A 12,617-nucleotide genomic window follows, 5' to 3' on the forward strand; every position below is an offset into this window, starting at 1 on the left:
ATACTTAAGGTAATTAAATGCCTAGACACCAGCAAAAAATAACAAATCACATTAGGAAAATTGAAGATATGGCCCAGTCAAAGGAACAAACCAACAATTCAAATGGCATACAGGAGCTGAAACAGTTAATTCAGAATGTATGAACAGACATGGAAAACCGCATCAAAAACCAAATCAATGAATTGAGGGAGGATATAAAGAAGGCAAGGAAAGAACAAAAGGAAGAAACTGAAAGTCTGAAAAAACAAATCACAGAACTTATGGGAATGAAACACACAGTAGAAGAGATGAAAAAAAACAATGGAAACCTACAACGGTAGGTTTCGAGAGACAGAACATAGGATTAGTGAACTGGAGGATGGAACATCTGAAATCTGACAAGAAACAGAAACTATAGGAAAAAAAATGGAAAAATATGAGCAGGGACTCAGGGAATTGAAAGACAATATGAAGCGCACGAATATACGTGTTGTGGGTGTCCCAGAAAGAGAAGAGAAGGGAAAAGGAGGAGAAAAACTAATGGAGGAAATTATCACTGAAAATTTCCCAACTCTATGAAAGACTTAAAATTACAGATCCAAGAAGTGCAGCGTACCCCAAAGAGAATAGATCCAAATAGACATACTCCAAGACATTTACTAATCAGAACGTCAGAGATCAAAGAGAAAGAGAGGATCTTGAAAGCAGCAAGAGAAAAGCAATCCATCACTTACAAGGGAAGCCCAATAAGACTATGCGCAGATCTCTCAGCAGAAACCATGGAGGCAAAAAAACAGTGAGATAATATATTTAAATTATTAAAAGAGAAAAACTGCCAACCAAGAATTCTATATCCAGCAAAACTGTCCTTCAAAAATGAGGGAGAAATTAAAACATTTTCAGACAAAAAACCACTGAGAGAATTTGTAACCAAGAGACCAGCTCTGCAAGAAATACTAAAGGGAACACTAGAGGCAGATACGAAGACAGAAGAGAGAGGTGTGGAGAAGAGTGTAGAAAGGAAGACTATGAATAAAGGTAAAAAGAAGGAAAATTAGATATGACATATAAAATCCAGAAGGCAATGGGCGGGCCGCGGTGGCTCAGCGGGCAAAGTGCTTGCCTGCTATGCCGGAGGACCTCGGTTCGATTCCCGGCCCTAGCCCATGTAACAAAAAAACGGAAAAACAAAATACAATAAAAAAAAAAAAAAAAAAACAAGAAAATGTTTAAAAAGTTGTTTCCCTTTCTTCCTTCCTTCCTTCCTTCTATCCTTCCTTCCTTCTCTCTGTCTTTCCTTTAAAAAAAAAAAAAAAAAAAAAAAAAAAAAAAAAAAAATCCAGAAGGCAAAATAGTAAAAGAAAGTACTACCCATGCAGTATTAACACTGAATGTTAATGGATTAAACTCTCCAATCAAAAGACATAGTCTGACAGAATGGATTAAAAAACAGGACCCATCTATATGCTGTCTCTACTCAAAGGACACGTGGCCAAGGACACAAATGGACATTTACACACCAATGTATATAGCAGCATTATTAACAATTACCAAGAGATGGAAACAGCCAAAATGTCCATCAACAGACAGTTGACTAAACAAACTGTGACATTTACATAAGATGGAATATTATGCAGCTGTAAGACAGAATAAAGTTATGAAGTATGTAACAATATGAATGGACCTTAAGGACATAAAAAAAAAGCAGAAGTAAATAAGAAATTACATGGAGAAGCAATTTTCATAGAGTGCAATCTGTCTGTATGTGATGGGAAAAAGTAGAGAGAAAGCATTCTGAATAGACCTACTGAGGCCCACAGGCTAGGGAAACATCGTGGCTAAAATAATCTCCCCAGACCCCATATTATTGACAGCCCCTTTCAACATGAAAAAGTTAGAATGGGCATAGCCCAAATACCCTTAAAGAATGGGAGAAAGATCAAAGGTTATGGTGAAGTTATACAGAGAAGGTCAGGTTTAACAAATGAGTATGACTGCTGAATCATTATATTGATATTTCTTTTAGTCTCCAGTATCTTAGAGCAGCTAGAAGTAAAAACCTAAAATTGTGGCATCGTAACCCATACCAAACTCTGAAATATGTTCTATAACTAATTGTTGTGCTGTGCTTGAAAGTTATGCTTTTTTGTATGTGTTATTTTTCACAAAAAAAGAAACAAAATGTTGATTGTGATAAAAAAAAATATTTATTCCTTCTAGCCTCCAATGTTCTGGAGCAGTCAGAAGGAAAAATCTAAGATGATGGTAACAAAGCCCATGACAAACTCTGGGATCTGTCCTGTAACTACCTGTTGAACAGTGCTTTGAAAACTATTGCTTTTATTCCTTCTTTGCTTTGTATATATGTTATACTATACAATAAAAAAAATTAAAAAAGAAAAAAAAAGCTCCCCGCAAACAGCCCTGAATCATGAGAAAATTTCCAATATGTCACATTGCACACACCCCTCTTACAAAGTGATGTTATAACTCCTCCATCAAGAGGTGAAGTGAGGCCTTAGAAGTATTCGCAAAGTCCCCTTGGGGGAATGGGGAAAAAGGGGGAAAAATTCAACTTCTCCATTTGGAGAACTCCTGATATTCTCACAAACAGTGGGGACAACCAAATCAATAGGCCGAGCCCTCAACCTTGGGGTTTGCCCCTAGGAAACTTACCCCTGCAAAGGGTAGGCTAAGCCTACTTAATGTTAAGCCTAAGAGTCACCCCAAGAGAACCTCTTTTGTTGCTCAGATGTGGCCTCTCTCTCTCAGCCAACATGGCAAGCAAACTCACTGCCCTCCCCTCTATATGTGGGACATGATTCCCAGGGATGTAAACCTCCCTCCTAGGATGAGCTGGGACTCGGCATCAAGGGATTGAGAAAACTTCATCGACCGAAAGGGGGAGAACAGAAATGAGACAAAATGAAGTGTCAGTGGCTGAGAGATTTCAGAGTTGAGAGGTTCTCCTGGAGGTTATTCTGATGCATTATATAGATATCCCCTTTTTAGTTTAAGGTATATTAGAGTGGCTAGAGGGAAGTACCTGAAACTGTAGAGCTGTGTTCCAGTAGCCATGTTTCTTAAAGATAATTGTATCATAACATAGCTTTTGCAATGTGACTGTGTGATTGTGAAAACCTTGTGTTTGATGTTCCTTTTATCTACAGTATGGATCCAGGTGATCATAAAATATGGATAAGAAATAAATAATAGGGGGAACAAATGTTAAAATAAATTTAGTAGATGGAAATCCTAGTGGTCAATGGGAGGGAGGGGTAAGGGGTATGGCATGTATGAATTCTTTTTTTTCATTTCTTTTGCTGGAGGGCTGCAAATGTTCAAACAAATGATCATGGTGCTGAATACACAACTATGTGATGATATTGTGAGCCACTGATTGTAACCATGTCAAGAATGTTTGTATATCAAGAATGTTTGTATGTTTGTTGTTTACAATAAAAATATTTTTTTTAAAAAAAGAGGTGGGGCCTTTTTCTCTTGAATCAAAATAGTACTGTGACGATGGCAAAATCGACTGCATGACTTGAAAGCGTAGGGCAAACACAAGGTGATACAGCTTCTACCTAGCTCTCTCAGGATGCTTGCCTTGGAACCAGCTACCACATGGTTAGGAAGGACAAACTAGCCCACATGGAGAGAAATTCAGGTGCCCAACCTACAGCCAGCATCAACTACCAGACATCCAAGTCCATTCATAAGCCTAAATAAATGGTTGTTTTATGGCACTAAGTGTTAGGATAATTTGTTATGAAGTCACAGTAATCAGAATACCCACAAGTTAGACTGAATCGAAAATATCTGCAGTGCCTAACATAAGGTCCTGTTTGTTAAATTTACAAAACTGCTACAGCTGTAAGCTTACCTCAGTTAAATAATTCTTACAGTGTCTTACCTCCAAGCTTCCATAATGTGCTGCCCAATGTAAAGGGGTAAATTTATGGAGAATATCAACTTCATTAATGCTAGCTCCACTTTCCACTATTTTTGAAAGCTGCTTTATATCACCAGCTTGTATGGCATCACACATACTACCAAAATGCACCTTCTTCCTGATGCCTGTGAAAAAAGTCAAATAGTTTAAAATGTATTATAGAACTTTGGGGAAAAAAAGACAATAGCAAAAATTAAACAGAAACCACAAAATCACTTTGGCTTTTCAAATAACACCATGAGGATGTTTGTGATTAACATCTTACTCAGACTTCTACTTTCAGCTTCAATATGTAAACAGTTCAGAAGTCATCACTCCTATCTTTTTAAGAAAAAAATCTGAACAAACTGGAAATCAGTTTCTAAGACCCTTCTGAGTTAAGGTCACAAAGCAAACCACTACACCCAAATCTGGAGAGACAAGTGAAAACAGAGAAACCGCGGAGATAAGCTTACCTGGGAGTAGAAGCAACTGGAATCAAAAACTGGCAGGAATATTTAAATGGTAATTTTGAGGAATTACTGGGGCTTAGTGTGGATAGTTTCTGAAGAAATTAGAGTTACTATGACTGAGAAATTCCCGGGGACTGACGGTCCTAAGGAGCCCACATGCTTTCATGGTTTTTACCTCCACAACTCCAGCCAAGTTATCACTGTTAAGAGTTGAGAAAAATTATCTCATAGCTTTGGCAGGGGGGAAAGGGAAAAGCAGACATATGAAAAACATATGGTGTATACATTCAGCATAACAAAAACTTAGGATCCTACAAAAAAGACTTTATCGGAGCCACATCTCACCTCTACAGGAGGACAAATACCCAATTCCAGTCCCCTCTAGCTTTTCTGTCTCACCTGAGGGGAGGCGAAATGAATTTAAAAATAAGGTAAGAAACACTTGTGCAGGTCACAGCCCACAGACCTGGGCTCACTAAAGACTGAGTTTAATCAGAAGATTATGAACACTTTGTGTCCCCTACACCTTACCACCACACTAACTGGACTCCAGTATAGTAGAAGTGGATTACAACTACAAACAGCAAGGCTAACTCTTTTTTAAGAGTTCATAAGGAAACTCAAAGAAAACAGCATAGACAAAAGCAAGGACAATAAAACTTTAAGCCCCTGGCACCTGTGGTTACTGTAAACATTACAGTTCCACCCCTGTACAGATTAACATAAAACCTCACAATGAATGCCTGTTTACCTCAGTTACAATAGCCCAGTATATCACATGTGACTTCCAACAAAAAAAATTACAAAGCATCATAAAAGGCAGGGAAAAAAACACAGAAAAGACAAAGCAAGCATCAAAATCAGATTCATATATAACACAGATTTGGGAATTATCAGACAGGGAATTTAAAATAACTATGATTAATGTGATAGGGGCCCAAATGGGAAAAGCAGACAACATGCAAGAATAGATGGGTAATGTAGAAAAGAGGTAGAAACGCTAAGAAAGAATAAAAAGAAAACACAAGAAATCAAAAACACTGCAACAGAAATACCAAGTGCCTTTGAGGGCCTCAGTAACAGACTGAAAACAGCCAAAGAAAGAATCAGTGATCACTGAAGACCATAGAAACTTCCCAAACTGAAATAGAGAAAAAGGAATGAAAAAAAAATATCTAGAACCATGGAACAATTTCAAAAAGTGTAACATATGCAAGATTGGAATATCAGAAAGAAGAGACAACACAGCAAAAGAAATATTTAAGTAATAAATGTCAAGAACCTTTCAAAATTAATGACAGATGCCAAACCACAGATCCAGGAAGCTCAGAGAACACCAAGCAGGATAAATATCAAAAAGTATACTAGACATATCAAGCAGAAGACCAAACACAAAGAGGAAATCTTGAAATAAACTGTCGGGGGAGGGGTGTATTACAGAATTAAAAGGATAAGGATTATAATGGACTTCTCAACAGAAACGGTGCAAGCAAGAAAAAAGTATTTAAATTGCTGAAAGAAAACAACAACAAAAACCAACCTAGATTTCTATATCCAGAGAAATTATCCTTCAAAAGTGAAGAAAACTAACATTTCATAAACAAAACTGAGGGACTTCATCACCAGCAGACCTACTCTACAAAATGTTAAATTCTTAAGGGAGAGGGAATATAATATAGGTCAGAGACTCAGATACACATTTTTAAAAAAAATGAAATGCATCAGAGAAGGAATAAATGAAAGCAAAGTAAAATATTTTTTAATAGATCTAATATATAAATGTTTGTTCAAAGTAATAACAGTAACAATGTATTGTGATTATAGCTTATGAATAATGAAATGAATGATAGCAGTTTTATAAAAGATGAGAGGAAGGAATTGTTATAAGGTACCTGCATTCCCTTTGAAAAGGTATAACACTATTTGAAAGTAAATTTAGATTAGTCATATATGTATACTGCAAACTCTAGGGCAACCACTAAAACTTTTAAAAACAAGTACAGCTGATATACTAAAAGAAGTTTAAGTCAACATTAATGCAACCTGTTACTTCATCTACTCAATCAGTATTTACTAAGTACCTTGTACATGCCAGGCCTTTTGCCAGGCCCTGGGGATACATAGCCTCTACACTAGGAAGCATACAATTTTAATGATCTCAAATTAGCATACAGCTATTAACTGGCACACATTTTATCAATATTTTTATCTTTCTAAGTCATATGTCTTTAAGAAAGGAATGGTAGGTCACAATATTTAGTTCACCACACTCTATCATTTTATATTTTATAATTTAACATTCCAAACATCAATGTTTCATGTCAGGCTTACAGAACTATGAAATATTCTAATGTGCACAGGGAAACAGAAGGCAATATAGGTATCTAAGGTAGAGTTGTTGGAGGCAAGAAAGAGGAAGTAGTTTATCTGAAGCATTTCCTAAAAACAAAGGAAAACAAAACAAGGCATGAGTGCTGACCTCAAGGATTCCATAATTCTGTTTTGAAAACAACTCACCAAACTTGTGGCACATAATCTATGCGATTTTACACTACTATTTATCTATATTTATGTCCTCTCTCCACAATTAGAATGCTAATTTCCTGAGGGCTGGAATCACATTTTACTCCAACTTTAGGTACAATTTTAGCAAAAAGCTCCACAGGGTCAAGGCTGCAGCGAAGTCAAGAAAGAACTTTAAAGGGTCCATAAGATTTCATCAGAGTTGATGTCAATCTGGGCAAGAAGACTCAGAGGAGTGGTGGGTGGAGATAGAAAGGGAGGGAGCAAAGCTTAAAGGAAGGAGGAGTGGCGGGGCTGAAAAACTCTGCGGATCCACTGCAAATAGGTCAAGAACGGGTAATAAGTGACGAGACAGGGAAATGCAAGAAAGGGCTAAGGCTGATGAGGGCTGAAAGGAGAAAAGGAGGGGAGGGAAAGGCAAGGGCCGAGGAGGTAGGTGGACTCACTGGGTTTTGGTGTCACCGGAGGGGAGGTGGAGGAACCTGAATCCGACACCCCGGGCATAGTGCAACTCCCGGGACTCTGGGGAGGAGATGAATCTAGGCCCCTGTTACCACAGCGTTCTTCAGTTGTTCTCGCCGATGAACCACCGCTCTGGCAACTGCCGACTTCGCCGTCGTCGTTTGAACCCGGGCCGCAGGCCTCGCTTGTGCTCTCCCAGGAATCCTTGAAACGCGAAGTTTCCTCTTCACTTTCTCTCTCCCAGAAGCCACTGACTCCGCGGCAGGCGTCTTCGCTGGCTATCACCCCGGAGTCGCTGGTCGCATAGCAGCAGTCTTCACTTACTCCTTCCCAAGAGCTATTGAGGCTGTGGCCACCATTAACACCCTCTCCCCACCTAACGCCACGGAGGTGGGGCCCGTAGTCCTTTACTGTCTCCCCAGAGCTGCTGCTGCGGTGGCTACTGCTGCGGTGGCCACCATCTCCCCTAACTGTCCCGAGAGACACTGTGACAGTCTTCACTGATCCTTCTTCTAGAGTCACTGTGGGAGAAGCCGCCGTCTTCACTTTACCCTTCCCGTGAAGACAGCTGTGGTCGTCGTCTTCACTGACTTTTTCCCTGTCGTCGCTGCCACTCGAGTCCTGGTCTTCGCTCTTTCCCTTGAGTCGCCGCCGCGATGGCCCTGTCGGCCCTTTATCCTCCCAACCTGGTGGCTAGGGCCGCCGACTTCATCTGCTACTCCCCCAGAGTCCAGCCATTGGCGATACCCCCTCCTCGGAACCGCTTTTCACCGTCTCAACTCCGCCACCTGGCTGGAGCTTATAGGAGCCGTCGCCTTGGAAACCGCTAAACTTCCGGCGTGCTGTGGTCATTTCCAGTTCCTCACGGCCTCGCGTTACTTCCGGCTGCCCTACCTTCATTCTCTTCCAGGCATCGCCTCCAGGGAAATGGGTAGGTAGTATCGACCGGTTTTCGGTGAAATTCTACTCGGTCTCACGCCCAGTCTATCTAGGCCTCGTCTCTGTAACAGCCTGGCGTCGATCGCGCTCTCCATCGCTCGGCGACCCAGGTGGAGTCACCGGGACTGCAGTCTGCGTAGGTGATCTGTGGCGCGGGACGGGCGGGGTCTTTCCCCTTTTCGTCCTTGGTAGAACCAGCATAATTTTTCAGCGCTGGATGGGATGTTGAGGAAAATCTTTTCTTACCCTATCTTTCACAATAATCGAAACAAACCGAAAGGAGAGATTAGCAGCTGCAGACGCAGTCATTACTGAGCATTTGCTAGTGCCAGGCTGTTTGATAATCCCCTTTTATTTCTCACAGTAATTTTGCAAGGTAGTTGTTACCCATTTTACAGGTGAAGAGACTCTAGGTATCAGTAATTAGCCAAAGGCCCATCAGCAGGTAAGTGAAAGAGCCAGTATACAAACACGGTCTTTAGTCCACAAACTGCTCCAGTTCTCCTGACTCCATATCCGAGGTTTCTTTCACTGTAATGTTTACTTTCAGCAGTTTGGCCCAAATATTTCTTCTACTCTATTGCTTATCTTGTGTTCTTCCATTCATTATTTATTGTAAATATATAGGCCAGGTTTTGTACCAAAAGCTGAGAATACAGATATTAATAAAAATTCTCTGCTCTCTACGGGCATTACCTGCCTCAATTCCCCTGCAACCTGTGTTTTCCATCCTTACTGATTTCCCTCAGTTATCAGCTCCCTCTAAGAGTAATGAATTGGGGTCCTGGAAATGTTCCATATTTTTTGGGCCAGTTTCTATACTAAATGATTTGCAAATAGTTTCAGATTTAATCTATCTTATTATTTCTGTTTTTGCAGATGAAGAAACAGTTCAGATTTGATCAAGATCACGTAACTAGGAGGTGGGGAAGTGGAACTCACTTATGACTGACTCGAAATTAATGTGCTTATAGCCACTTTTATGGTAATAGTAAAGGCCCTAGTTCATGCTGTGTTGTATGGAGTAAAGTCACTGAGAGAATTAGGCATCTGTCATTAGGCACATGACAGAACATTAAAGGATACACACATGGCAGAAGGGATGAGAAAAATCAACAGAGAAACAGCAAGCACAAAAAGTTAAATCTCCCGAAATAAACTTAAAAGAAAAGGACTTTAAAATATAAGTTGAAATTAATGAAATAGAAGATAAAATTGATCAATATAACAGCTGCTGTTTGAAAAAAACAATAAAATAGACTCTTAGCAAACCAGGAAGAAAAGAAAATTGGAAACCAACATTATAGATATGAAGACGACTTTGAAAATCAGAAGGGAATTATTTTATATAACCTTATAACTAATTTTAAAGTTGATGACAATATTCTAGGAAAATAAGAATTTCAAAAAATTGGTTCAAGAGATAGAAAACCTTAATCATCATAAAAGAAATGTCCTGAATTAGTTTATCCTCTACACCAGGATCAAAGAATAGAGAAGGATGGAGTGTTCCAATTATTAAGCTCACATAACCCTAGCAAAATCTAAGCAAGGATAGTGAAGAAAAGAAAGACCAATAGATCAGTCTCACTCAAATCCTAGGTAAAGAAATGAAGCCAGCAGTGCTCTCATTAAGTGATGATCAAGTTGGGTTTATCCTATCCTTACAAGCATGGGCCAACATTAGACTATATGGTAATGAAAATTTGCCACAACAGATAATAGAGAAAAATAGATTTTAATTGATCCTGTAAAAGCATTTGAAAAATTAGCATCTATTACTGATTCACAATGAAGATGAAGGAGGGAGAGCTCATATTGCACAGACAATGAAAGGATACTTTCTTAATTGAGTAAAGGGTATCAATCTGAAGTAAACAGTGAACCTAATATGATCCAGGGTATCTGCCATCATTCCTTCAATTCAGCCTTGTCTGAGAATCATATATCCATTATAGTAAGCAAGGTAAGATGGGAAAATGGAAGGAAAAAATTAAGCAAATGATATTACCTGGAAAAGTGAAGACAACTATAGAACATTAAATATTAGGGCTAACAGAGTTCAGTAAGATGTAAACTCATCAGAACAATATACAGAATTAAGATTAGCTGTGGACTAGAGATAATCAGTCAAATGTGAAAGAACAGATTTCATGAAAGATGTAATTCACTTTAGCAACAAGAACTGACATATTGTAAGAATAAACATACTGAGAAGTGAGCAAAACCCACATGAAAGACATCACAGAAGAACCAAATACATGTAAAGGCGTACTGTGCCCCCGTATGTGTAGGCTTAAAATTGTAAAGAAACGATTCTCAAACTATAAATTTGTTGCATTTATAATCAAAATTTTCACAACGGAAATTGGCAAGATGATTTTGAACTACATCTGGAAAAATAAATGGTCAAGATTAACCAAAACATTTGAAAAGGAAGAATTAACGATGGTGGATTTACCTAAATACGTATGAGAACTATAAAGCTAGAGTATTTAAAACAGCATAGTATAAGATTAGACAAACAGGTTAGTGAAACAGACAATCCAAAAATAGACCCATGTATGTCTACTATAAAGGTGGCATTTGCAATAGAAGAATGATAGGCTTTTCAATATTTTTATGTACAAACATTAATTTCAGAATAATTAAATACATTAACATAAGTATAAAGTATTAAAAGAATTCAGAAGCCATAGAGAAAACTATTAAAACCTATTTAGAAGTTTCTATAACAATAAGGCGGTAGAAAATATAGTGAAGAAAGAATATGATAGAAGACCAAATTAACAGAAAAAAGTAAACTCAACCTCAAGTACTTGGAGAAATGTAAAAGAGTGCTGTTTGCCAATCCCAATGGTATAAACTAACAGATTACGCATAATATGTGCTTGAAGGGAATGGGTAAATAGACCCTCTGCTGACCCTACTGGTGTAAAGCTAAATTAGTGTGACCCATGAAGGGCAATTTGACAGTAACTGTCAAAATTTTAAATATACATTACCCTTCAACCAGCAACTATTCAATTGTAAAATCTTTGGAAGAGCTTGCTCAGATATCTGTACTAGGATAATCACTACAACACTTTGTAATTATTAGAAAAAAATCACAAAGTATAGGTAAATTATGCTACATTCATAATATGAAACACAGTAGTAAAGCTGCAGGAAAATACATATGTGATTCCACTTAAGTTTTTTTCTTTTTTTTGATATGTGTATGGCGGAGCACATTTCATTATTTTTTCCATGTAAGTATCCATTATTGCAGCAACATTTAGTTGAATTTTTGTTTGCTTGTTTTCTGATTGTTTTGCTTTGTTTTTTGGTAAGTGCATGGACCAGGAAAAGTTTGGGAAGGATCTATAGCAGATCCTAAGTTAGGTTCCTTTATAGAGGAAGAAAGAGGGTGTGAAAGGACTTTATTTTCTATACTTCTTGTATTTGATTTTTTAAATTTTAATTATTTGTAAGTAAAAACAGGCAGAGAAATATGTGCACTGTCACATATAGCAAAAAAGAAAGAAGATACTTTTAAGATGTCAGCCAGGAGAGATTGAAAAGCACATTGGTCTTGGCAAGGGATCACTGATAATAGGAGAACAATTTTAATGAAATAGGAGGCAAAAACCAAATTGCGCAGAATTTCAAGGTAAGTGAGAGACTGAACATGAAGGGAGTTTCTCAAATCATCAAGGTTCAGGAAAGGCTAGTGACATTCTTCATGATAGAGTGGGCATCTCGGCATGCTAGAGAATTGGAACCCCTGTAAGTAGAAAGTCTGTGATTCCAGTTCTTGAAAGTGGCTAAAGTTGTCCTCTACCTTTACCTCAGTGTTTTCAAAATGGGGTGATAAAGCATTGTTTCCAACTCCCCTTTAAGTCAGCTCTTTGCATCTAATTTCAGAGGACGGAGTAGGGCCAACCCAGGCCAAAAATTGAATTAATTTTTGGTTTTTGTTAACCTCTACACCTCCTTTCTGCCCATGTACCCTCTTCTCTTGCTTCCCAGATATTGCTCTGTCTTTGGTGCCCACCCACAAACCCTCGTTTTGGCTTCCATATGTTCTTCTTGGCTCTTATCTCTGTTCTCCACCTGCCCAAATAACTTCCCACTTAGATCGGGCCTTTCTTGACACCTGCCCCTTATTTTCCATTTCTATATCCCAGTTTCTCTCTTTAGTTTCAGCTAAATCTTCCTTCTGAAAGTATGACTCAATAGAAGAGTAAATGGGCAAAAAATATAATTAAAATACTAAAAACGTTGAAATTTGCTTCTTTATATACATTATTTTTCACAAAAAAAGC

At 38.3% G+C, this 12,617-nt stretch overlaps 1 protein-coding gene across 6 annotated transcripts in view; it reads right to left on the minus strand.

Moving 5' to 3' along the window:
- Positions 1-8,060, minus strand: part of ANKRD42 (ankyrin repeat domain 42) — a 98,797-nt gene extending 90,737 nt beyond the window's left edge. For all 6 annotated transcript variants that reach the window (XM_077113429.1, XM_077113431.1, XM_077113428.1 and 3 more), the window contains exons 1-2: positions 7,356-8,060; positions 3,896-4,059 (exon numbers count right to left, since the gene is read on the minus strand). In XM_077113429.1, coding sequence (XP_076969544.1) covers positions 3,896-4,059; positions 7,356-7,413 — 222 coding nt within the window. In that variant the 5' untranslated portion in view covers positions 7,414-8,060. The remainder of the gene's footprint in view (positions 1-3,895; positions 4,060-7,355) is intronic.
- Between the last annotated feature and the right edge of the window lie 4,557 nt (positions 8,061-12,617).

This window comes from Tamandua tetradactyla, chromosome 8, assembly GCF_023851605.1.
Source record: "Tamandua tetradactyla isolate mTamTet1 chromosome 8, mTamTet1.pri, whole genome shotgun sequence".
NCBI classification, from domain to species: Eukaryota; Metazoa; Chordata; class Mammalia; order Pilosa; family Myrmecophagidae; genus Tamandua; species Tamandua tetradactyla.